This window comes from Laccaria bicolor, genomic scaffold, assembly GCF_000143565.1.
Source record: "Laccaria bicolor S238N-H82 LACBIscaffold_66 genomic scaffold, whole genome shotgun sequence".
NCBI classification, from domain to species: domain Eukaryota; kingdom Fungi; phylum Basidiomycota; class Agaricomycetes; order Agaricales; family Hydnangiaceae; genus Laccaria; species Laccaria bicolor.
The window spans coordinates 29,151-54,182 of record NW_001889937.1 but is presented as its reverse complement, the minus strand read 5'-3'; the positions used below and the strand labels follow the sequence as shown (position 1 = coordinate 54,182).

Here is a 25,032-nt window from a genome sequence, read left to right as displayed (position 1 = left end):
ATTCCTCTGGCTATTGATCAGGCTGGTGCTTTCATTGCTTTTGGGGGCAGAGACATAAGAGACTATCTTGATGAATATTCTCAAAACAGAGAAAGATTATTATCTTACCCAGCTTTCAAAGGGGCATCTAAGTACAACAGAACTGTGTATGGGACTTGGGAGCTATCATTTAAAGAAATTCAGGCAAGAGCTAAAAATGATGATTCTCAAGAAGCTGAGGCAGCTAAGAGTGCAATGTTTCTCCTGGCAATGTTTGCCTTCTTTCACTTTGATGGTATTACAGAAGAAATCTTTTCTTATGCTGCTACTCAGGAATATGGAGATAATGAGCAGAGGTCATCCTTGCCTCTTGCAACCTCCATAATAGACCGCACACTGCTTCAGCTTCACAAAACAGGAAAATGGGATAATTACCTCTTCAAAGAGGGAGTCCGAGTATTACTGTCCTTTAGCCTGATCAAACTGGTCTCATCCAAAGGCATCTATACCATGCACCCGCTCATTCATGCATGGGGAAGAGACAGAATGTCCTTAGAAGATAGAGAGAAATACTACTTGATGGCATATGGAATGTTAGCTTGCTCTCTTCCAGAAGACTTCAATGAGCAGCCATATCAGTTCAGAAGGATTCTGGTCACTCATTTGAGGGCCAATATACAGCATAGTGTGATGACAAAGAAGAAAATGGTTGATATATACTTTGATGATGCTCATGAAAAATTTGGGGAAATGTTGAGGGAGCAGGGGTATTACAGTGAGGCAGAGAAGCTTCAAATTCAAGTGCTGGATTCAAGATACAGAGCTCTTGGTGAGGAGCACCTACAGACAATCACAGCTATGAATTGCCTGGCAGATACATACCACAGTTTAGGAAAATATGCAGATGCAGAGAAGTTTGGAATCAAAGTTCTAGATATGAGAAACAGACTTCTTGGAGAAGAGCACCCACATACAATCTCGGCCATGAATAATCTTGCAGATACATATAGCAGTCTAGGAAAATATGCAGATGCAGAGAAGCTTCAAATCAAAGTTCTAGATATGAGAAACAGACTTCTTGGAGAAGAGCACCCACATACAATCTGGGCCATGGGTAATCTTGCAACTACATATAGCAGTCTAGGAAAATATGCAGATGCAGAGAAGCTTGAAATCAAAGTTCTAGATATGAGAAACAGACTTCTTGGAGAAGAGCACCCACATACAATCTCGGCCATGAATAATCTTGCAAATACATATAGCAGTCTAGGAAAATATGCAGATGCAGAGAAGCTTCAAATCAAAGTTCTAGATATGAGAAACAGAATTCTTGGAGAAGAGCACCCAGATACAATTTCGGCCATGAATAATCTTGCAAATACATATAGCAGTCTAGGAAAATATGCAGATGCAGAGAAGCTTGGAATCAAAGTTCTAGATATGAGAAACAGACTTCTTGGAGAAGAGCACCCAGATACAATCTGGGCCATGGGTGATCTTGCAAATACATATAGCAGTCTAGGAAAATATGCAGATGCAAAGAAGCTTCAAATCAAAGTTCTAGATATGAGAAACAGACTTCTTGGAGAAGAGCACCCACATACAATCTCGGCCATGAATAATCTTGCAAATACATATAGGAGTCTAGGAAAATATGCAGATGCAGAGAAGCTTCAAATCAAAGTTCTAGATATGAGAAACAGACTTCTTGGAGAAGAGCACCCAGATACAATCTGGGCCATGGGTAATCTTGCAGCTACATATAGCAGTCTAGGAAAATATGCAGATGCAGAGAAGCTTCAAATCAAAGTTCTAGATATGAGAAACAGACTTCTTGGAGAAGAGCACCCAGATACAATTGGGGCCATGAATAATCTTGCGAATACATATAGGAGTCTAGGAAAATATGCAGATGCAGAGAAGCTTCAAATCAAAGTTCTAGATATGAGAAACAGACTTCTTGGAGAAGATCACCCTAATATGTCAAGGACTGAATCAAAGGAAAAGTGTGAGTCTTGTTTACTATAGAGTCTAGTTAATTTTCATATTCATAATATTAGCTCACCATCTTTCCAAAATTGCAAATAAAATTTGCAACATATTTAAGAGAAAGGTATTGATATATTCCAAAATTTATCATATTATAGATTCTTATTTGGATTTTCAGTAGGATGTACAATAGATCTGACTCACTCTATGCCAAGTGTATCTTTGTACATATTTCCAACATGGGTCTACTGAAACTTTCCAAGCAACATTGCTCATGACATGTTTTGAGAATTTCAAACAGCTATTGTTAAACACATGTATTTATAATATCTGGTACAGTGAGAACAGCATTGAGTTTACATAGTAAGAGAGTTCATACCTGGTAACAGAGAGAACAGTGTTGAGCTGTCTCACTGTCCAGTTTTGGACATAGCTGTAGATGACAATGACAATGGGTCACCTTCCAACACCCCCCCTTGACTGATCTATAGTTGAAGCATTTTGATCCAGCATACATGAAGAGTGTGGTGGAGTGATTTGGTAAGTAAGTCAGTGATGTTTTCTTTGTTAGAGACATATATGTATAACATTAATTAAACATTTGACAATGAAATTGTGAATAAAATGTTCATGAATTGACATGTGCTTCATTTTGGAGTGAGCATGACAACTATGTATGCAGGTGACAGTGCCTTGGTTGTTGCAAAATAAAGATGTCAGTTGAGTTTGTGGAAAACTGAGTTCTGTGAACAAATTTCAGCATGAAAGAATGTTGGATATGCAGTGGGTGGTTGCAAGATATTCAGCTTCACAAGAGGAGAGAGCAACAACTGCTTGTTGTTTTGAACTCCAAATAAGTACAATTATTTCACTTGATTTAAGGAGTAGACATTAAATTCGATAAAATGCGCCCATCACTGGATTCCGTTTTCCTGTGAGAAATCACTTTTCCCTTCACCAAGTCTCTCACCCATTACAGACCTTTCAATAATTCATGTCCATGTGCATTTTTTCGTGAATAAAATAAAATAAATCGAATAAATGCAAAAATCACAGCGCTGGCCATACAGTGTATGCTACAACCCACTGATCTCTATTTCTACACCTAACAGGTGTCCCAACACTCATTTACTATGTCTAGTCATTCTGAGGACAGTGAAGCTCTTGAATTCCCATCCTCTCCTGGAGGGGAGCAGAGGGGCTGGGGGTCAGATTCTGGGGATGTCGGGGAGCCAGGAGAGGAGGCAGATGATAGGTCCAACCGTAAGGGTCATCCGGGGCATGTCGACATGGTAATGAGACCAATTATGGAGGTCCAAGAGGTTGAAGAGGATTCTGACCGTGACAAGGTTGATTTTGGTACATCCACCCATCAACTCCTGGACATTTGCTGTGAACGGTTTCTCCAGATTTGCCCCAAGTTCTCAAGATCCATGTTCCCGCTCGAGTGACCAACCCCATGTGTCAAAGCAGCCCTGCAGTCAAAGGCTCAAAGGTCAAGCCGATGAAAAGGGCTCGTAACAATGCCTTTACTGATGAAGAAGATGGGGAGGCATTGCCCGAGAAGATGAAAGCCACACCAAAGTGTACGGTCACAAAGGACCCAGCCAAGAAGAAGCAGAAACCAACAAAGCGTGCGCCGACACTGTCCGAATCTGATGACGAGCAGCACCCTGTTGTTCCAAAGCGACACAGCCGTCCACTGAAGCCCATTTCGGAAGCCAATGCTCACTTTGCAACCCCCTCTTCACTGAAATAGCACAGGCACCAACAGTTCAGCATGCGAAGAATTCCACGAAGGACAGGTTCATCAAGCAGGCACCCAAGAGAGCTGGGCCCTTTGAGCTGATGGAGAAGATGGGATGGGAGAGGTTCCTCTGTGAAGTGGTGGAAATCACTGGCCAGGAAACGGAGAACCTCGATACAACATCTATGAGCTGGAGTTTTCAGAAGAAAGAAATGTACCCACTCACCAATGTTGCCAGCTTCAAGACAATGGTTACTCAGGTCAAGTCCCTCAAAGATCCTTCCAGCACTATCATTGTCATTTGCCTGCCTATCCCAAAGGCGCAACAGACCACAATCTGGGCTCCACAAACGATGGCAGAGCAGGTTGAGCAGAGGTTGGGTCAAATGCCAGATGACAGTCTGTATGGGAAAAAGGTAAGGGTGCATCGTCGCACATCACATTCACCCTGATGAGCAAGTCACACAGCTTTCAATAGATGCACAACTCGTTCCCATCGTTGAGAAGCTGGAAGAGCTGTATCCACTTGGACAATGCCTGCGCCACCCTGACGTCTGCTGCGTGGCAGCTTCAAATGGATGGCACTTTGATATCGACACTACACGCATTAAAGTATGGGCTCTCGCGGTCGTGAGTACTCAACAGATCTCATTTTGAATCAAAATACTTATTTGGATTGGACATTATAGGTTCGAAGGGTGACAGATGTTCACTGCATGCTGTTAGGAACCAACCACTTTCTCACAAACCAGCAGATTGGGGGTATGGCTGGTGATAAGCATTTGCCTTGCCCTCAGATGCCTGGTCCCAACAGTTATACAGTTCATTCACCCTGGAACATGGGTTCAGGCCACCCTCAGACATATGGGTCTCCTCAGGCCTATGGATCACCCCTTGTATTTAACCAGCCCCAGTACCCAATGTTTTCTTTGTCTCCTGGATCCTACCATCCCATCCACGGCACTGGCCATCTGGCCGCTCCTGTCTCACCACCAAATTCCAGCAATGCCGGCCCGCACAAGGCCCTCCATGGATGGTGCATGACAAAGAATCTTGGAGAAGATGAATTCAGTGCACTTGTCAAATTAGGGTACCGAGTTGGTGACAAATTCGAGGTTGCTGAGCTCGAGCACTGTCCTGACTGGACATCCCTGGCATTCTTTGTCAGGCGTCGCGTTCTAGATGCAATCTGTGATGTCTGATACCCTTCACCTCCCCATTTTGTCCTACCTCCTCCCAGTTCATTTTGATCTATCTACTATACCCTCCGTATTTGTGCTTGCAGCTCCAATTAGTGTTTAGAAGTTAGGTTAGTTAACCGGAAAATAACCGAGACTGGACCGAACTGTAACCGATCAGGACCGCAAAAATTACCTAACCGATCCTAACCATAACCGCGGTCCGGTTAGTGGTTAGGTGTCATCCCAAAATATTCAAGACCAAACAAAAACCGGTTAGGACCGGTTATAACCGGTCTTTGTGTCCTAACGTTACACACAAATATTCCCCTGTTTAAACACTTTCTAATGATCCAAAAATCATATTTTTTAGTGGAGAATTGACATATTTACGGTGAATTGAAATTTAAGTGACTATTTTCCTGTCGTCACATGTGTGATAATGTGACATTGATACAACAATGGCAATCCATGAGAAACGCTCGCAGGTCAGGTGTACTCGACCTGCGAGGTTGTTTATGAAATATGCTGGATGCATAGGTTGTGATGAGAAAGGCTCACAGATCGAGTACTCTCTTTCTCTCTTCATTGGGCCATCATGCGAGGCGGTGTTTCACCTACACGCACCTCACTGGTGCATGCAGCATAATGCTTGTATTAGAAATATAATATAGGTTTGTAATTATGTTAGTACAGAGAAATAACCAGTTAGGACTGGTCATGTAACCAACCGCTAACCGTTACTAACCGATATAATCGGTTAGTAGCAGTCCGGTTCGGTTATTTTGGGTTTCGTGGCACAAGGTAACCAGTCTCGGTCTCGGTTAGAGCCCTTGAGGGCTCAATAACCGGACCAGACCGGACTTTCAAACATTAGCTCCAATGGACTGGATACTCTTTCACCTGTTAATTGTGCTTCTTAACCCCCTACATTCCACTCTACTTTATATAGTCTATATATATACCCATATTGTTAAACGTAACCACTGTCTTGAAACCATCCGCGTGCCTTATCTTCATTAACAGCTGTGAAAGCTGCTATAGTCAAGTCAGCTTCAGGATGCCGACTATTCTGAAAGTCTCGATAATGACGGCGTAGATAGGCTTTCACTTTGATTTGGATCAGTAACCAGTGGGTAAGAATGTGGCAGCAACTCACGGCAACTGAAGCTCTGCTCAATTGGATTAAGATCAGGGGAGTAAGGTGGAAGAAATATCAAGAGACAACCTGATAACATCGATTCAGTGGGCCGTACAACCAGGGTATAAGAATACAAGCACCTTTTTCCTCAACAACCTCCTGTAAGATTTGACTCTTGTGTGTGTTACAGTTGTCAATAATCATGACACTTTGAGGTCCTGGAAACGGATTCATCTGTGGGAGCTATTGGACCAAAATCTATGTCAGGGGGTTGGGTCAAGGTTATCATGGGTGCTCACCACGTCCTGAATTACAAAATCTACAAACTCTGATCCATCAACGGAGCCTTCAACGACTCGAAGGGCTATGTAGCCCTTCAAAGTGAGGGCGGGAAGGATGCTGTAACGAACACCCCTGTCAAGTGAGACATGGAGAACAGGGTCCTCACCGGATGGTGCAAGTCCATATTTTTGTATGAGGGTGCGATCGTCCTTGCTCGACTCGTCAAGGAAGACAATCTGCTCAGGGCTGTAGTTGGTTGTAACATTCAAGATCCACTCAGCTCGATGTGCATCGTCACGCTCGGCTGCAGCTCTTCGCATTACTTTGTGAGTGAGAGCAAGATCTTGAAGGTTGTAATGCAATCCTGAGATGGAAATGCTTGTGTCCTGCATGAGAGCCAGCCATTCACTTATTTCATCAAGGAAGAGAGACGGAGTTTCCCAAGGGGGTGGCGGAACGTGGAATTTGGATATACAGTTGCAAAAGAAATTAAGGCCCAAGTCTTCAACCCCCCCCTCCCTTTACCCCCCAAATCCGGTATGTTCTTCCCACCCTCCTATGTTTTTTTTAGAAGGAACCATTGGCTATTGGCAGCCATCACCTCTGAACGTCCTTCACCAATGACAGCGACAACCTTCCGTGGTTCTCCACATTCATCAAAGTCATCGACTGGCCCGGCGCCATGCCAACTACCTATGCACCCGACATCGATTCCATCGCCTTCAGAGTGTCGTGCCCAGGAAACATCTGTAAACGCCACACACGTCAGGACGTGCACAAGGCCGAGCAGTAGTACATGCGGCTCATCAAGACTCTCACGTACGCTGGCCTCAAGGCTGTTGGCCGACGAGGGGCCGAGAAGTGCTTGGTCATCTCCTCGTCTTTTTGGGCAGTATATACATTTATGCAAAGTAGACAGTTTGTTTTGTTTTGCTGTAGAAGCTATTCTCAATTCTATCCATGTTTTTCCATCTGACTTTGAGATTCTATCAAAAATTACTGACCGAATATGTGTGCAACTTATTAAATTAAGCTTCAAGGGTGCTCTGGCAGTGTTGCAGACCATTTGAATGTTTTTTATTAGAAGGTCACAAAAAAATTTAAGGCCTCCGGCGGATGCCCCCCCCCCCAACCCTATATCCGGGATCCACGTTCCGCCACCCCCTTGGAGTTTCCTCAATGAGCTGACGCAACTCCTCCACAATCTCTGTGTTCAAGATTCTCGGGTGGCCGCGCAGAGGAGATTTCGGGTTGACAACACTGTGGGTTGCATAGTTGTCCTCCCAACAAGGGGGTGGCGGAACGTGGATCCCGGATATAGGGTTAGGGGGGGGGGTGCTCCGCTAGGGGGTCGAAATATTTTTTGTGACCTACTTTGGAAAAGTCCTGCCAATAAGCCAAATCGCGCTCCGAAAGAAGTTGGGAAGTTCAGATGCACGGCAAACACCTAATTTACGTGTTTATTGTCGGAAATTTTGACTGAGAGCCCAAAAAAAGTCAACAAACTTTTTTATAACACCAGTTAGGTTCGCAAAAAGTATGGCAAAGTAGAAGTCCCTATTTTACATATATATTCTAATCCACTACTGTATTACAGACAAGTGTCGGGGTTTACGAGTGACAGCAAGCTGGGCTCTACCTTGGGGCGACACTCCTCCCACACGTCGTCACGGTCTCGGTTTGATGCAACTTTCGTTGATCCCAACGTACTGGATGCATGTCCTGGATACGGGGCCACCGACGTATCTGCCAGCGGGACCAAGTTCACCGCGACCCTCATTCTGGCGGGAAAGCCATGCAACGTCTTCGGGAACGATATTCAGAAATTGTCGTTGAGCGTTGAGTACGAGACTGGTGAGTTCGCTTTGCGTGGCGGCGTTCTGTACGTGGCTGACTGAAATGTACAGTGTACAGGATACATTGCCCACAAACATGTGAAGGTTAGTAGCCGTTCATCGAAGTTTTACTACTTACTTCTTGCTTACTCGAGTATGTTTTCGACATAGGAACTTGGAAATTTCCTTTTTTGGGGGTAAGGGGTGGGGGGGAGGTAGGTTGAGGGCGCCTTAATTCGTAATGTGACTGTATATCTAAAATCCACGTTCCGCCACCCCCTTGCCTCCCAACGCCCGATGCTTTTTTCCGAAACACCAAGGATGCTAGCAATTTCATTGGTATCCCACCCTAAGTCAATGAGCTGGAGGGCTCTTTGCTTCATATCTGCACTGATATGACGGTAGACCATTGGCAGAAATGTGCTGCAGAGCAAGAACAAGACGTGTAGTGATTTTTTGCATTTATTCGATTTATTTTATTTTATTCACGAAAAAATGCACGTGGACATGAATTATTGAAAGGTCTGTACTTCCCTGATGCATCAATCAGGTACATGTTGTTCTCGCTTCCACAAAGAGAGCCTATTGCCTACCAAATCATCCTTTTTGGACCATCTAATAAACCAATCGACATTAGGCCACTTACACAGAACCCGAAAATCAGCTCGACACGCAACACAAATTCCTTCCAGTTCGCTCTGTTCAAGAACCCTGAAGCCTTGGCGCATCGCGACAATCCGTGTTTTCTTTTCAAGCGCAACACCAAACGCAGGCTGAGGGCTCATCTCAGAATCGCCTATCCGCACCACTACTTCTTTCAGATGTCCAAGAAGCATTGAAGGCACCCGTCAATATCCTGCAGGATCGCGACGTCGGACAGGGGGAGGCACAAGGTGAGCATTGCCACTCTTTCTTTCCTGGACATCGGTCTGATGACGACTACAGAGGGAAGGAGAGACGCGTCGTTACCGTTGCCGGCCTCACCCAAATATGAAGGCCGCGCATACATCCAGCCAGCATCGTGTAAACCGCCGCCAAATCGTCCTTCACCTACCGCTTCACACAGAAAGAGAATTCTGACCAGAATATAGTCTAGAAAACGACAGAACCACATCTTTGGCCTTAATTCCGGGCGAGTCCAGTAAGTTATTCATAATGTATACGCCATTTTGTTTGACACATCGTGATAGACCACAAACCTAGTCGTCGACAATCCCCTGCCCTATCTGGAGCGCATACATCTTCTTCGCCGCCTTCACGCCCTAGCTCACGGTCTCAAGCCGTTTTTCCACGATCAAAAAATGAATTAGGTCTTAATTCGATCCTAGATATGTCCCTCAAACCACAACAAACTCCCCCCATTGTGAGAAAAAGGGATGTAAAATGAGCGTTTAGCGATCTCCTTGAGCATGTTCATTCCTTCATGATTCTTCTTGCTTCCATTTTTTTGAACTTTCTTCTTCATAGAACCACCGATATGAGGCTTTTTTTGCGGAATCGATTGCGCTGCAAACACAAAATGAGTATTTGTCTCAGATGCGCAGTGCGGCCACGAAGGATCTCAAGTCTGCGCGTGAAGAACTTTCCGCTACAGCAACGCAGTTGGCGTATGCTAGGTCGGAGCTCGCCGGCGCTCTCCCACTGTTGAAATCAAGGGAAAATGAATTAAGCACCGCCAAGTCTGACCTCGCCTCAACACGCTCGAATCTTGCGGATGCCGTCGCCGAAATATCGTCCCTCAAAACTTCTTTGGAGCAAATGGCACATTCTTATGAACAGGAAAAGTTGGGGAAGGAAGTGGCTGAAAAGAGGCTCGTCACGACGAAGCAAGGTCTGGCGACTCTCCGAGAAAAGTAAGTTATCAATCGATTCCTGTAGCTTCTTACTTATGCTAGCTTCAATAGCTACGAGTCACTTCATTCTTCCTTCGTTGCTCTTGGAAAGTCTCATGAGGCTTCGGAAGCTTTGCTTTCACAAGCTGTCGCCGAGGCGACTGAGATCAAGCGGTCTGCAGCGGATGCCTTGACCAGTAAAGCTGTTTCAACGAGGTTTTCGCAATGTTGACGACGTCTCCGCCACTACTAGGTGTAAAACCCCTCCTTGAAGCAGGCGGTGGCTTCTCCCGTGTATTTGAGATGAGAGATACCATTCAAGAACTCCAGGGAGAGTTGGGGTCATGTAAGCTTGCTCTTGTTCTTCATCCAATTGTTCGTTGACCCTCCAAAGCCCAGCGTGTGACTGATCTCCTTCGAGACAAGCTCCACCACCTATCTTCCCAGCTCGCGGATGCGCAAGCACAGATCAAAGATTTCGAGGATACGGAGCGTGGGACGCTAAGTGTTCTTCGTGATCGCCTGGACGATAAGCAGAGCTTGGAAGTTTTGTGCAGTGTCGGTGGGCATCTCTATCAACTGCCCTTGTTTGTATGGACATTTATGTTTCCGTTTTCTCAAGGGAGCAAGGTAGAAGACCTGACGGACCGTCTGGCGAAGCACGAACGGGAAAGTATCGATTCCCTTGCTGAAGCAGCTGGTGTAGAGGCAAAGCTCATGCTGTCACCCATGAGTAGGTTCTAACTTTGTGTTGGAATCTTACCGGACGTGTACTATCCCTTTTAGACTGCAGAACCTGAAAACCTTCTCATCAACAAATCTCCTTGAGCTGCAGGAGCTGAGGGTCAGGAGTGAGTGTACTCACCTACTTTTTGGATTCACGTCCACTTACGGGCTTTTGAACAGGGGCCTTTCGAAGTTGCTCGCGTCTCAAGAAGTCATCAACGCCAAGGACAAGGAAATTATCAGTTTGAAGGCAGAGGTCAAGGCTCTCGGCGAATCGAAGGCTGAGTTGAGAGCATTGTTAGTTTCCTCTTTTTTCCGTGTTTGGTGGACTTACGCAACACACACTACCAGGGTTGCGGAAGCTAAGAAAGCGGTTGCAGAGAAAGACCGCGAGCTCAGAGCTAGGGATTCGTAAGTGATGGCAAGATACCCTCTCATGTGCCTTTGACGATAATCTGTGCAGAAATATCTTGTTTGAGCAAAAAGTCGAGGACCTGAATTCGCAGGTCGATTCTGCAGAGGCATCGTTGAAAGTGTACGTCACCCATTTAGTCTCTTCTTGCCTTTGTAACGCCGTTTTTGTAGAACAAGAGAGTGGCTCGCACTGGCTGAATCCGAGGCTCGTGAGCGTAAAGAGGAAAGCGACATTCTGAAGACAAAGGTCGAGAGCCTTGAAGTCGCTTGGACCAAATGGTACCTCCACCTTTTGATCGTGTTTTATCCTCACCATTGATGAATACCGTTACGCTAGGGAGGGCCTGAATTCTAAGTTACAAACACAGATTCACGAGCTTAGCACAAAAGAAGGCCTGGCTGTACGGACGACCCAACTGGTTCAAGCTGAGATCAAGCGGGTCACAGCGGAAGCCAAGAAGGCCAGTGAGGAAGCGAGTAAAACTATCGAATCATTTGTTGCTCTTCTTTGACGTTGGCAATGGTTGGAACTGATTTTTTTCTTATCTTCAGGTTTCGCCAAGCGAATCGTCGGTTGGAGGTCGGCAATAACTTGTCCTTGTGCATATTCGTCACTGACATTATTATCAGAAGTGGTTGGATGAGCAAGATGCGGCGATAGTGGCAGGAAATGACATCAACAACGCACTCCAAGTGATGGAATTCACTAGCGACATGCGTACTCTACTGACGTTACTATGAACAACGCAGAATAAATTGGATGAGCAGACGGCTGCTTTATCGCTAGTGAAGGACCAGAGCACTGCGAATGAGGTGAGTCCACCATTTGTCATGATATTTCAATGATTATTGATATACTTCGACGTCAGGCAGGCGTTCAAGAGATTGTTCACAACCTTAGGACGGAACTCGCTGTTGTCCATGAGCAGAAACTCGCGCTTGAGCGTGAGACCGCCAACCTCAAAGCCTCATTCAATCAACTTACTCGGGAATCCGCTGCCTCACTGGCATCTGCTCAAGTGGACTTTGAGAAAAGGATGAACCAGCAGGAGAAGGCTAACGAGCACCTTGTCTCGGCGCAGGAGAAACGCACTGTTGCCGCTGAGAAGGTGGCCACTCTGGCGGAGAATGACGCTAAAGAAGCAAGAGTGGCGAGGGAGGAGCTTGCTGGTAGGCTTGCTTTGGCAGAGATGTCTGTGATTGTGATTGCTGAGGATGGCAAGGCTGCGGCGACGAGGGAGTCTGGGCAGATGAAGGTCATGAAAGCCTGAGCTGAGGAGTTGGAGGCAAGGGTGGGCGAAATGATGAAGCATGCGGAAACGCTTTTGAGTCGGTACCATGATGCGAACTTGGTAAGGTCATCTCCTTGTGAACTCATCCAGACCTGATTTCGACTTTTGTAGACCGACTTACAGAAGGACCTGGTGAATCACATTATTCTTCAAGTGCAACATTATCAAACATTATCCTTCAAACGCAAACGAGGACCTCGTCGCTCAGGAGAACGAGCTTCGAAGAGTTAGTGTTACCATGTGTGTGTTTGAAAACCCACTGACCTTGATCTCCCAGTGTGAATGCCTCGCAACTGGCCTCCATAGTAGAATTCAGTCTTTGGACGCAGCACTGGCGCAGATGCTCCAAGAGAGGGCCAAGAGTGCTGGGCCTGACGCGAAGACTTTGTTGAATTTCCAGATGTGACTGCCCTCGAGCCCAATTGACGAGTCATTGCAAGCTTTGGTAATGTCCCCATGTATACACTCCTCTGACTTTATCTTTATTGGCTCATCATCATCATAGGCCGATAATGCAATGAAGCAAACGATCCTGAAGCGGCGCAGCGCTCATCACCAGATCCAGCCCACCTCTCTTTACCGGCCCCAAGTCCCAAACAACTTGAACAGGAAGAAATGATCAAACCACCATCACCCATCTCAAAACCTCAGCCCAGGGCAACTAATCAAAAGAAGAAGAGCTTCAAGGCCCTTGAGGACACCGATTCGGACTATGAGTATGACAACAGGGACAACGATCTGAACGACTTGTCCGATCTGGAGCTTTTGTCACCAACAGGGAGGTCCATGAGAAAGTGGGGGTCGTTCTATATCACCGCCACCTACTGTGACCGTCGAGGAGCCTGTGGGGACAAAACGAAGCTTGGTATGCACGTTCCTCTGCTCCGATATTCCCCCGCTGTTTTTCAACCCCATTTTTCTGGGAGTTCAGAATCCGGCTGTCGTTACGACGCCTATCATCCCGTCCCCGCAGGAAGAAGTTTCGGTTTCGACTTCCCCAGTAAAGTCCCTGATGGGCCTGCCAAGACTTGTCAGAAGAAGTGCAAGTGGCTGGTTCGTTCTCGTTATCAATGTCCTGTTGTTCGATCGTTTTGCGTTGCTTGGGACTCTGTTTTCCTAATCCGACTGGTTTTTCCCTGTATGCTCTGGCATCTCTCTCGGGTTTTGCTCTTAGGCAATTGTAAATATCTCCTCCTTGGCTAATTATGGACGTTTGTCGCCGTGACGATTGTACATAATTCTTACTGTGTTTCTCGAGTCGTTTGCACATCTGATGAAGAAACTTCTGTGATGATGAATGGGTTGGACTGGGAACGGAAAAACGAATGGTGCTTTCCTGGTGCTCTGGCCTGGTTTGAGAGTCGGCGGCCGAATGGGTCGGACTCATGCACGAGCCAGTGCAGAGAGCACTGTATTCGGATAGATGGGAACCAAATGAGAAACAAAATTCTTGTGAAGCGATGGGTGGCTTGCCGTAACAGGCTGGGATACTCGGCACGAAATAATGGAGCCCGCTTCAAAGGCCAATACAGTTTCACGTCCCGTTTCTTGACTGCACATGTAGTTGCAAGCTAGTCGTATGAATTTGGATCTACCTCGTTGAACAACCCCTTAAAATATCTTGAAACGGAAGCAAATTCACGATGGACGTCATGTAAACGATCGACCCTGGTCAGGCTCAGTATTTTATTTATAGATGGGGACGACCCCTCGGATGTCATAATTATGGACGTGTCTCACACGTACATGCGTATATGTTTCACAATCAGCGAAACCCGTCGTTTAGGAAAGTAAAAACCACCCCGACCCCGACCCCAGTTTTTTTTTTTTTTGGTCAAAGGGGCCGACGCCTAGAGTCTTAACCCATGGGCCATCTAGGTTTGTTTTTGTAGCCCGTTGTTCGTTGACGTGTTGAAGTATGAGTAAAAATGACTAGGGTTCTGCCGCGAGAGCAGTGATGCTATGAATAGAACATGGTGTGTTTCCCACTACGACGACGTCATCATTCCTATCAACTCGCAGTCAGTTATTATTATTATTAGATACATTACAGTGTGATTGAACAGCCTCAGGTTATGGACACCCCAGATTTCTTTTTTTGTTGGAACTTGCCAGTGGCCGGGCGGGTTGAGTGGGATCGTTGGAGTGGGATATAGTTGGGGTCGAGCGTGGTGGTCCTTGTGAATGGTGGTTCATGTGTTGCAGTAGTGATAAAACTTTGTTTTGAAGGCAGAGGCGAGCCGATTCACTTGATTTATAATGGGCACCTGAATAAAAAGGTTAGACCGTGAAGTAATAACAGAACTTACCCACTGACTCCATTTCCGACAACGGAGATAAAAATATACCTACATAGTTGCCGGACACCGTGTAGGATTGAAATTATTTTCAACACGAAAAAAAAAAAACCGACGCCAGTGCCAGTGGTACGCGTGTCGTCATAAGGATGTGCGTGCTGGTCATCCCGGGAGGATCTTTGAGCAGCACGCACGGCGAGGACCTGCAGATGTAGGATTCAGATATGAGTTTTGACTTGTGGTATTGTTGACTTGCATAGTTGTACTGTTTCGTGAAGTCATTCACAATACTAATTCAAGTCAGCGCATTCCGAGCCATAAAACCACAAGACTCTATAGCATCCAAAACGCAACGGTCACCACCCCGTCAGATGCCAATATAATCATATCGTCGAACAACTGACAGTTGAACGGCTGTCACCTTGAACTTTCAAGTTCGGCCTGTCCCGACGGGAGTCACAATGTACCTGAGCTTTGTGGTTCGAGTGGAATCGAACAGCCTGCTTGGAGACTGAGAACAGGTGAGCCGGCAATGGCAGTTGAATATTGAATGACAAGCTTGAGTGTTGACTGTCACGCCGGTTGACGCGTTGACGTGCCTTGAGCTTGGGTGGGGTGCCTTGCTTCGTCCTTGGGCCTTGGCTAGCCTTGGGTAGATAGATGCCAGACGCCAGTGCCATGCTTTTTGCACGTGTGGGCAGACGCTGGTGTAGTGTGGTCAGGTTTTGTAGACGTGTGCACTGCGTGGTTGGTGGATAGATAACAGGGCCACCACTATCTTTTTTTGTTTCTTTGGGCAGGCTATGCTTGAGATGAAATGAGGTTCAATTGAATTGAAAAAAAAGAGTTATGAGGGTGTAAGGAGACGTCGACTTTGCTCCAGATAAGATTGCAATTTCCCAAAAGCGCCAGGTTGTTACTTGCCGATTTTCTTGAGGCTGCTTGATGACGCGGTTGCCTGCCCCTGTGAGTCACTGCTTAGATTAGATCATGGTGACGTATATAGAGAGCGATCAGGGGGTGGTGAAAGTCGGCGGAGAGTAGTCACAAGAGCCTAGACGAGGAATGTAAAGGCCTAGGGAACCCGAGGAAGCCGGCGGATGGATCATGAGTGGTGGTGATAGCTATGGGTACACTTGACATGACATGACGTCGCATGTCAATGTCAGTACGCCAATGTAAATAAGGTTGGGGGAAACATGGGGCTTTGGAGAGAAGCAGGGTGTAATTTAGAAAGCAGTGTAGGCTGAGGAACTTGTACTGTTGGCGGCTGGGCTCAGGTCTGTATTTGGTAAGAGAAGTTGATTTCCGAGGGGTGTTTGGGGGAACTGGCACCGCTTCTTCATGAATTCTGAGTGCGTGACAATATGAAATGAAAACTAATAGCTGCCTGTAGGCATGGGTGACAACGCGTATGTTTTCCGTGAATAAACAGCTGGTTTCAGTACTGTTTCAGTATTTCTTCTTGAAAGTCATACGAAAACTTAACGAAAACCTCTTTGCATATCCACATAAGTATTCATATTGATTGTTTGGAAAGTCTGTAGCCGTAGATTGGACTTTCATATGTTTTCTGCGAAAGAAAACACTTGGAAAACACTTTATTTCCATTATACAAAGTATATTGAACGATATCTTTGGAACTTGAAGTCATAACTCATGGTGTGGTCATGTGATGTTACCACCCTGTTTTTGGCCACGTCCGTCGTCGATTGTATTTTCTTATGTCTCTCTCAACACCCTCGATTTGAATGAGCAAAAGCCCTCGCACCAAGCATGGCCTGATTTCAGTTAGAGTGTGTTGTTTCCACCGTTCTTTTCACTAATCTCACACGTAAATTTCTAGGTACTACTTTCTTTGATATTCAGAAGCTGCGGCGACTCCAACGTGCACGCATGGATTAACCGTGAATTGAATAAAAGCTTCGCTGTATGATCCCAGCCAATTGACGTCCTTTCCATGTAAAGTGACCCATTTTAGCGAGCTGCAGTGTGTTTTCTATCAATACGTTTTCTGCGTAGCGCTCACACGTATACTCGAGATGTTCCCTTATGGCTCTCTCAACACCCTCGATTTGAAGAAGTCCTTTCCATGTAAAGTGACCTATTCTAGCGAGCTGCAGTGTGTGTTTTCTATCAATACGTTTTCTGCGGAGCGCTCAGCCGTATGTTTTCCTATCTTTCTTTTGAAATCTCACTTATGGTTCCGAAAGGATGCCTGTGCGGATTACTCTTGTACGAATGAGGAAGTTTACGAAGGTTGAGATGGTTGGGATGCACAAGGTCATACCTTTGCGAAATAATATAACTACAACTTTCGTCGTCATCCCAAGTACCAGTGCAAGCACCCAGACAAGTTGGAAAGCCCATGGCAGGAGAACACCAGGCACACGTACATAATTTTCTGTGGCTAGTCCTCGTCTTCTGCGAGACGTGCCAAGAAACCTGTTCTCGAGGTGATTTAGTGCACGCCTGTGCCTCGAAGGCAAGCCCAGGTGTGATAGAAGAACCCGATTTGGCGGTGTCCTCGGCATCGCAGCAGCGGCCTTTTGACTCCAGGCGGCGGCAAGGTGCATTACTTTCTGTTTGATTCCTATTGTCCCGAAATTTACACTCATACTCATATGAAACTTAAAGGTGCTACCTGACCTGATATGCAGTTCTGCAACTCCAATTCAGAACTACCATCCACATGGACTGCCCGCAATTTGAATGCCGCAATTCGTCTCACAGCAGTTGCGGTTGTGTACAACTTATATAAATAGTCTGCTTGTTCACCTCAGTGATCAGTTGAAGACCCTTTCAATGGTCGAACTGCGGTTTTCTTCCAGTGCTTGCCATCCTGTACCGTGCTCACTTCGGCGTTATCACCGTCCCGTTGACGTTTCGATAGCCAAATCGCGCTTGTCACCCTCTGCTTGTCCCTTAACTATTGTTTTGTCTTTGCCGGCACCTTCAACAAATGTCATCCCATAACCACAACCCTATGGGTAAAAATCAACATGCTACTGTCCGTGTGTATATCATCTCAATATGTTTGATTACAATGTCCTAAAAACAGTTTAGCGTCTGTGGATGACCCTCGTCTCGCTGAAGTGCTGACGAAATTTCATCGGGAGGGATTGTCCAGTAATAGCCGTATAAAGCAGAGGCTGTTTGCAGAGTACGGGATTTCAGCCAGGTAATCCATTTATTGTTGAACATCTTTCAGCCTAATAACTTAAAATCGTGCACTTGATCAGTGTCTCTTCTATCAAGCGTTGGAGGAATGACCTTCAGTTATTGGGACCTCGTTCCAAACTGCAAAAGCTCACCGAAAAGGAGAAAGAGCAAGTTGTTTTACAACAGCTTGACAGAGACCCTTCGAAAGGACAAGGGCTCGGGACTATCAAAAATCACATTGCCCACGACCAGGGTATTCAATTGGCGCGTGACACTATATCTGGCATCATGCACCTTCATGATGCGGATGCGTTTCTTGCTCGTGAGCCGGGGGCAAAGAGGATCCACCGTGTACCCAAGGCACCAATTGGCGTCCACGAGAGGTGGTCAGGCGACGGCCACGATAAGCTCTATAAGATAGGTTTCCCAATATGGGCTGTCGTTGACGATGCAACAGCGAGATGGCTCGCTGCACGGGTTGTTCCAAGCAATCGAATGGGTGACATAATCGGCTATTTATTTCTTTGCCTCGTCCTCAAATACAAAGGTACGTGATTATTACCACATCCTTATATTGAAACTGACGTCGCGCTCAGGGCTTCCTCTCCAGTTTAGTACTGATTGCGGCTCAGAAACGACACAACTGTATGGGCTTGTTAATGCTCTTCGGTGCAGTTTCCTTTCATGATAATTCTAATCTATCGTCCTCATGTCTCTGCAGCCAAATTTTTCATCCTGACTACGACATTGGTACGCTGCCTGCTCACTGTTATCTTCGAAGTGTGCACAATATCTCAATCGAGCGGTCTTGGCTGCGACTGCGCCTTGATTTTGGTGACAATGCTGTCACGGAGTACCAAAAGGGACCCCCATCCGGAAACTTCAAACCTGAAGACCCAGTTCATTCGTAAGTGTCGTTTTATGCATCGCTCGCTCAGTATTGATTGCATATTCTATTTTATTAGTCAATTGAGCCAGTGGCTTTGGTCTAAAACTCTCCAGCTCGCACTCGATGGTTTCACCGAAATGCGAAATGGACAGAAGATGCGTAAAGATAATGAAAAGGCTGGTCCCTCTGGTTGCTCTCGGAATGAGGCATTCTTCTTGCCGCAGAACTTCGGCCTGGTAGACAAGCTACTCCCTCTCAACGACGATCAACTCAAGATTGTATTCGAAATCAAAGAGTTCATGGGTGGCGATGCCCTCCTTGCTTTTGCATCCCCAGAGTTCTCAGAGAAGGCGGAAATTGCGTACCAGTCCTTAGGCGTCACAGAGCTGACCATACATAATGCGTGGCATATTTTCGAGGCCCTTCTTCCATTGTTCTACATGTAATTTCACTTTTTCTGGTTTTTAATAATGAGCAGATTGCCTCCCGTCCTTCATCAATTGATCACAATCAATCTGGGCTCAGGTCTAGTGGCTGAGGGCTCAGGTCTGTGTGACGTGGCCTGTCTTTTTTTTTTTCAGCTCTTCAACACCTTTCACTGTGCTCATCGCAATGGCTAAGTGTTCATACTGTGGTATTGACTTTCCACTTCTGGCTGACCAGGACAATGAAGCAGGGGTTTGGTGTGGTAAATGCACTCTGCGGGTACCTGGAATCTCAGTCCCCGAAATCGCAGCCATCAATGTATGCCTTACTATGCCGCAATCTTGGGGCCCACTAAAAGCTAAAAACTTAAATAGGACAAACCACAGTGTGTTGGTTGTGGTCTCACCTCCAGTCTGATCAAAAACCCTCTTTGCAATGGGTGCATCAAGACATACAGTACGGTGCCAGTTTTTCTACAATGAAGATGCACTTATTTCGAGTGGAACAGAGAAAGCACCCCACATACCAACAACCATTCTCAGGATACAAGGAGTCACGCCACTTTTATTGGAGCAGAATGCGACAGATATGGGGGGTACTGTTAGTTTGACAGAACGCGCATCGGCTATCATAAGTTCCGCCAAGGATATCAAGCGCAAGCTTCGGATCCCCGATTGAATAAGCCCAGCACTGCACATGGAGTAGAAGGAGGTCTCAACAAACTCAAGAACTTAAGCAAAGCGCAAACTGTTGTGGCGGAACGGAAGGCGAAAAGAGAAGAAGCCAATCTGGTTGGTACTGGGATTAAAGTTGGTGCAACGCTTTGGAAGATTCCCGAACAAGGAAAGATGACAAAGGTTGGATTACTCGCATATAAATCATATCAATTTAATCCTGGTGATTCCGGTGTTTCTAGATTGAGCCCATCCGAGTCGTTCACGTCTTTAGCCCAGAAACTGAGACGAAAGATGCACTTGGGACACTGTTGGGCATGGTCCGGAAACCATTTGTGGATCAATATCCTGATGCTGATATGTTGACGTGGTAAGTACTACGATCTTGAAATTTGCACTTCTAGTGCCGATGAACGGTTTTAGGGCGAATATTAGCCTCTATGCTCATGAAAACCAGCAAAAATACTCGTCGCTTGAACACTTCGATCAAAGGCTTCCTATGGAACAGTTTTACCATGAATTTGTCAAGGGGAAATTAGTGGCTGAAACGATGTTAAAGGACAAAAAAATTGAAATACGCTTTGCCTTTTTTGAGAACCAAGTCATGAGTGGGAATGTCGTTTTCTCTTCTTCCTTTGTCTAAACATGATTAGTTCCATGACGGTTATCAACATTCCGCTGAGTCGTACCACCTCCCAAGCAAATCGAGAGTGTCTTCTTTTACGAAGGCAACCTCAACTTTCGGATTGAGAAGCAAAAAACAGAGAACCGGGCCAGCCTCCAGCTCTAGCCATCAAGTCTCCGCTAGGCCGACCCGAACTTCATTTGTTTTTGCTGTACCAGATGTTCCCCAGCATGTCAATAATCGTGTGGTACTGAAAAGTGCTTTCTGGCCGACTACTGCCCCCCCCAAATGGACTCGCAATATCAAAATGGTGACTAGCTCGTTTTTACGAACCAAGGCAACCTATTCCCTTAAAGACGGCCTCAATGTACATTTTGTAACATCAGAGACTATGGAAGAGATACAAATTGCGGCCAATTGGGAAAAAGCTGGCGACGATGGATATGTTGGCGAAGGCTCTACAAAACGAGGAATATATGTCCGTGTTTAATTTTGTTATTTTACATGTTACACCTCATTAACCTTTCGTTGAAGGCGAGATTTTCAGGAAAAGAATATGTCTTAACACAGCCAATTGATTCTTACATGGACAGCAGTGCCGTAAAGAGCGTTTTGCAAGCTGAGTACGCCCTGTTATGCATAGGCGACACCCTGAAGCATGAATTTGACAACTATGCTCGTGAATCGGGTGCCAACACGCTACCAGGTGGGAATAAATTCCTCCTTTCATTCAATTCGATTTACCAATGATTCACAATGTAAAATTTTATTCAGAGTTTTACTTTAACTTTAATGGCTCGATCCTTGGGAGCTTGAGCCCAAGTCTTTCATCCCATAGCCGTCATTTAACCCATAACACTTTCATAGCCACACGTCTGTTACCCTGTGGCGAATTCGATGGAAAAATCAAGAAGTTCACAGGGAACAACGAATTTGGAGATGCTGATGATCATCTCACCAGAGCTGTGCACGCATTCTCTCATTTCACAGCCGTTTACACCCAACAAAACATTATCCTATGTGATCTTCAAGGCAAGATTTGACATTTCCCTAATTTATCAAGCTTTTCTCATCTGTTCAACGGTTTTCAGGCATGTTTGACCATGACAAGGTCATGTGTTTGGTCGATCCCCAAGGCCATACGTATGTTTCTGATTCATAAATTTTATATTACTAGGAATGAACCTTGATCATTGTAGTGCGACTACGAATAACAGTTGCCACGAGTATTGGGATGGTGGGCCCAAAAAACTTCAAGACCTCTTGAAGAACCATAGCGTTGCTTGCAAAAGTAACTGGATTTGTGGAGCGCTCCACTTGCGGGATGCTGTTGTGGAGGAGAAGGACTCGTCTCCCAGCCCTTCTGGGTATAACAATTTTGAACATCAAGCGGCAGATAAACCATGGAATAGGAAGCGTCGCGGTAGTATTTCGTTCCTGATGAACGAAGCGTCGAATCAGCAGGGCCGAGTCTGCAGTGAGGGGTCAGAGTAGCGTCGGCATCATTGTTAGCGCATGTAGACACATTTCGCAGTAGGGGGCATTAGCGAGTCCTTCCAGGAATGAAGACAAACATACTTACGCTGTTAGTGCGACTACCTGTGTGAAGAGATCAAGCGCAAGCGGATGGCGTTTGGTAAAGTATGCAGATGCGCGGAGGTTTTGAGCTTGGGTGAACTTGGCGCTGTAGCGATGTCGTCGTCGATCGGATGGATCAGAGGGGGTGTTCGAGCATAAACGTGACGACCTGAGCCCCTCTGCGCATAATCTGAAGCTTTGCGCGAGTGGTAGATCCTGGCGCTGTAGCCGCCTGTCTTCTTCGTAATTGCAAGTGCCCAATCTCACTTTAAGAACTCCCCGCATCTTCACCCTCGCATGCCACAGTCAATTTGTGCATTGCCAATGTTGAGAAGGAGTTTAGCAGGCGGAAATACGTCATATTGTACCCTGGAACACCCATATCAAGGTGGAAGGGGTGCAGAAGCCGCGGGGCAGGATGTGCCGTTTCGCGGACGACGATATGTCGTCTTGGGACCTGGAGGGGTGCAGGGCACCATGGATTGGGTGGGAACACGTCGACAGAGGCACAGGCACGGTTTGTGCAAGTAGACGTGTCGTCTTCGTGCCTGGAGGGATGCAGGACAACGTGGTGGAATCGACAACACATGAAGGGAAAAGGAAAAGACGAGAGAAGGCGGACGTCAATATGAGGCGGTGGCGTGTCGACCCACAAGGCAGGTTTACGAGTCCTCTGAGTTTACGAAGAGACTCGTTTATTACCTGGGATCTCAAGACTTTTTTCAGCGCGGTAACGCTGAAATTTGACTTTCTCCCACGAAAATGATTTCTTCCCACAGTTGAACGCCTCATCCTCCTCATTGTATTTTCTAGTCAAATCTACCAAATCATTGCTTAACACTTGCTTTTAGCACCCTAAGCATATGAATAGTGATGCCTCTGCTCTCTCTTTACTCAAATTATTTGCTAGCCCTGTTCTTGCAAGCTTCCTCAACATTTCCACAGTATTATCAACCCCATTCAATTATATTTCTTTATATTCAATGTATAACAATCAACCAAGGCCTCAACCTTTTCATAAACAGTTTTGTTGATCATATTCAGGGAGTTTGGGAGTATCCGAACAAGCCCACATGCATGCCAAACAGATGAGATTAAGGTGCTGAGCGATTGTGAGCATAAATTCAAAAAGGCAAATATACAATTTGACTTACCTCCATGAGGCCTCAACCATTTCACAGACGGTTTGGTGGACCGTTTTCAGGGAGTCTGGGGGTATCCGAACGAGCCCATGCGCACGCCAAATGGTCCAGATTAAGGTACTGAGAGCTTGTGAGCATGAGTGCAAAAATGCGAATATACAAAGTGACTTACCTCCATGGGAAGTTGACCGTTTTGTAAACGGTTTTGTGGAGCTTGTTCGTGGAATGCGTAGGTATTGAACAAGCCCACATGCATGCCAAACAGATGAGATTAAGGTGCTGAGCGATTGTGAGCATAAATTCAAAAAGGCAAATATACAATTTGACTTACCTCCATGAGGCCTCAACCATTTCACAAACGGTTTGGTGGACCGTTTTCAGGGAGTCTGGGGGTATCCGAACGAGCCCATGCGCACGCCAAATGGTCCAGATTAAGGTACTGAGAGCTTGTGAGCATGAGTGCAAAAATGCGAATATACAAAGTGACTTACCTCCATGGGAAGTTGACCGTTTTGTAAACGGTTTTGTGGAGCTTGTTCGTGGAATGCGTAGGTATTGAATCGAGTCCACACTCAAGCGAAACGGACTGCAGGAAGGTACTGAGAAGTTGTGAGCATAATGGTGAATATTCCGCTGATCAAAAGGAATGACTCACAAGTTGAGTCACGGAAATTTCCGAAAATGACGTACTTCCCTTGCGGGCTACCTTGCATTTTGAAGGTAGCCCGCAAAGGAAGTACGTCATTTTCGGGCAATGCCGTGACTCGTCTTTTTGCCCTAATGCCAACCTCTGCCCAGGACCTTCCTGTGGCTCGATTCGCTTCAACGTGGACTCGTTTGGATAGTGCTTCACGTCCCGAAAACGCTCCAAGAAACCGTTTACGAATCCGTCAACTCCTCGTGGAGGTATGTTTGTTTGTACTTTCGTGTTTTTGCACTTCTGCTAAACTCTGCCCAAGGCCTTCCTGTGCCTCGATTTCCTTCAACGTAGACTTGTTTAGATACTACTTCACGTCCCAAAAATGCTCCGACAAACCGTTTACGAAACCGTCAACTCTTCGTGGAGGTACGTCTATTTGTATTTTCGTGTTTTTGCACTTCTGCTAAACTCTGCCCAAGACCTTCCTGTGCATCGATTTCCATCAACGAAGACTTGTTTGGATACTACTTTACGTCCCAAAAACGCTCCGACAAACCGTTTATGAAACCGTCAACTCTTTGTGGAGGTACGTCTATTTGTACTTTCATGTTTTTGCACTTATAATAAACTCTGCCCAAGACCTTCCTGTGCCTCAATTCCATCAACGAAGACTTGTTTGGATACTACTTTACGTCCCAAAAACGCTCCGACAAACCGTTTATGAAACCGTCAACTCTTTGTGGAGGTACGTCTATTTGTACTTTCATGTTTTTGCACTTATAATAAACTCTGCCCAAGACCTTCCTGTGCCTCAATTCCCTTCAGTGTAAACTCGTTTCGATACTACTACACATCCCAAAAATGCTCCAACAAGCCATCTGCGAATCCGTCATCCCTTCATGGAGGTACTGTCTATTTGTACTTTCATGTTTTTTTGACTTATAATAAACTCTGCCCATGACCTTCCTATGGCTCAATTCCTTTCAGTGTAAACTCATTTGGACACTACTTCACATCTCAAAAATGCTCCAACAAGCCACTTATGAATCTGTTCATCCCTTTGTGGAGGTACATCTGTTTGTAATTTCGTGTTTTTTGAACTTATGCTAAACTCTGCCCAAGACCTTCCTGTGGCTCAATTTCCCTTCAGTGTAGACTCATTTTGATACTACTACATGTGTGCA

At 45.8% G+C, this 25,032-nt stretch overlaps 8 protein-coding genes across 8 annotated transcripts; 6 read left to right on the top strand and 2 right to left on the bottom strand.

The window, feature by feature from the left end:
- Window positions 1-3,101: 3,101 nt before the first annotated feature.
- LACBIDRAFT_334562 (uncharacterized protein) lies at window positions 3,102-4,917 on the top strand (the record flags this gene model as incomplete). The annotated part of the gene is made up of 5 exons (XM_001889351.1): window positions 3,102-3,327; window positions 3,378-3,602; window positions 3,743-4,131; window positions 4,184-4,345; window positions 4,405-4,917. 5 exons carry the CDS (start codon window positions 3,102-3,104, stop codon window positions 4,915-4,917), a joined length of 1,515 nt encoding a protein of 504 aa, XP_001889386.1.
- A 2,938-nt stretch (window positions 4,918-7,855) lies between these two features.
- LACBIDRAFT_314975 (uncharacterized protein) lies at window positions 7,856-8,261 on the top strand (the record flags this gene model as incomplete). The annotated part of the gene is made up of 3 exons (XM_001889350.1): window positions 7,856-7,863; window positions 7,914-8,170; window positions 8,224-8,261. 3 exons carry the CDS (start codon window positions 7,856-7,858, stop codon window positions 8,259-8,261), a joined length of 303 nt encoding a protein of 100 aa, XP_001889385.1.
- A 444-nt stretch (window positions 8,262-8,705) lies between these two features.
- On the top strand, window positions 8,706-8,990 carry LACBIDRAFT_314974 (uncharacterized protein; the record flags this gene model as incomplete). The annotated part of the gene is made up of 1 exon (XM_001889349.1): window positions 8,706-8,990. The coding sequence occupies one exon, from the start codon at window positions 8,706-8,708 to the stop codon at window positions 8,988-8,990; it is 285 nt and encodes a 94-aa protein (XP_001889384.1).
- Window positions 8,991-9,687: 697 nt separating this feature from the next.
- On the top strand, window positions 9,688-12,394 carry LACBIDRAFT_314973 (uncharacterized protein; the record flags this gene model as incomplete). The annotated part of the gene is made up of 13 exons (XM_001889348.1): window positions 9,688-10,004; window positions 10,056-10,180; window positions 10,237-10,329; window positions 10,378-10,691; window positions 10,777-11,006; window positions 11,061-11,120; window positions 11,173-11,244; window positions 11,295-11,402; window positions 11,461-11,596; window positions 11,676-11,703; window positions 11,785-11,816; window positions 11,874-11,936; window positions 11,993-12,394. The coding sequence occupies 13 exons, from the start codon at window positions 9,688-9,690 to the stop codon at window positions 12,392-12,394; spliced, it is 1,980 nt and encodes a 659-aa protein (XP_001889383.1).
- Window positions 12,395-14,347: 1,953 nt separating this feature from the next.
- LACBIDRAFT_334559 (uncharacterized protein) lies at window positions 14,348-15,392 on the bottom strand (the record flags this gene model as incomplete). Its single annotated transcript, XM_001889321.1, has 4 exons — window positions 14,348-14,423; window positions 14,725-14,763; window positions 14,907-14,977; window positions 15,117-15,392. 4 exons carry the CDS (start codon window positions 15,390-15,392, stop codon window positions 14,348-14,350), a joined length of 462 nt encoding a protein of 153 aa, XP_001889356.1.
- A 2,282-nt stretch (window positions 15,393-17,674) lies between these two features.
- On the top strand, window positions 17,675-20,402 carry LACBIDRAFT_334558 (uncharacterized protein; the record flags this gene model as incomplete). The annotated part of the gene is made up of 13 exons (XM_001889347.1): window positions 17,675-17,726; window positions 17,779-17,893; window positions 17,955-18,421; window positions 18,471-18,543; window positions 18,596-18,781; window positions 18,840-19,205; window positions 19,242-19,309; window positions 19,345-19,507; window positions 19,564-19,574; window positions 19,698-19,789; window positions 19,825-20,046; window positions 20,106-20,233; window positions 20,321-20,402. 13 exons carry the CDS (start codon window positions 17,675-17,677, stop codon window positions 20,400-20,402), a joined length of 2,025 nt encoding a protein of 674 aa, XP_001889382.1.
- A 1,290-nt stretch (window positions 20,403-21,692) lies between these two features.
- On the bottom strand, window positions 21,693-23,921 carry LACBIDRAFT_334557 (uncharacterized protein; the record flags this gene model as incomplete). Its single annotated transcript, XM_001889320.1, has 8 exons — window positions 21,693-21,960; window positions 22,071-22,298; window positions 22,435-22,614; window positions 23,221-23,335; window positions 23,381-23,487; window positions 23,540-23,647; window positions 23,700-23,841; window positions 23,864-23,921. 8 exons carry the CDS (start codon window positions 23,919-23,921, stop codon window positions 21,693-21,695), a joined length of 1,206 nt encoding a protein of 401 aa, XP_001889355.1.
- A 309-nt stretch (window positions 23,922-24,230) lies between these two features.
- Window positions 24,231-24,840, top strand: LACBIDRAFT_314969 (uncharacterized protein; the record flags this gene model as incomplete). Its single annotated transcript, XM_001889346.1, has 5 exons — window positions 24,231-24,274; window positions 24,328-24,434; window positions 24,488-24,593; window positions 24,647-24,753; window positions 24,836-24,840. 5 exons carry the CDS (start codon window positions 24,231-24,233, stop codon window positions 24,838-24,840), a joined length of 369 nt encoding a protein of 122 aa, XP_001889381.1.
- Between the last annotated feature and the right edge of the window lie 192 nt (window positions 24,841-25,032).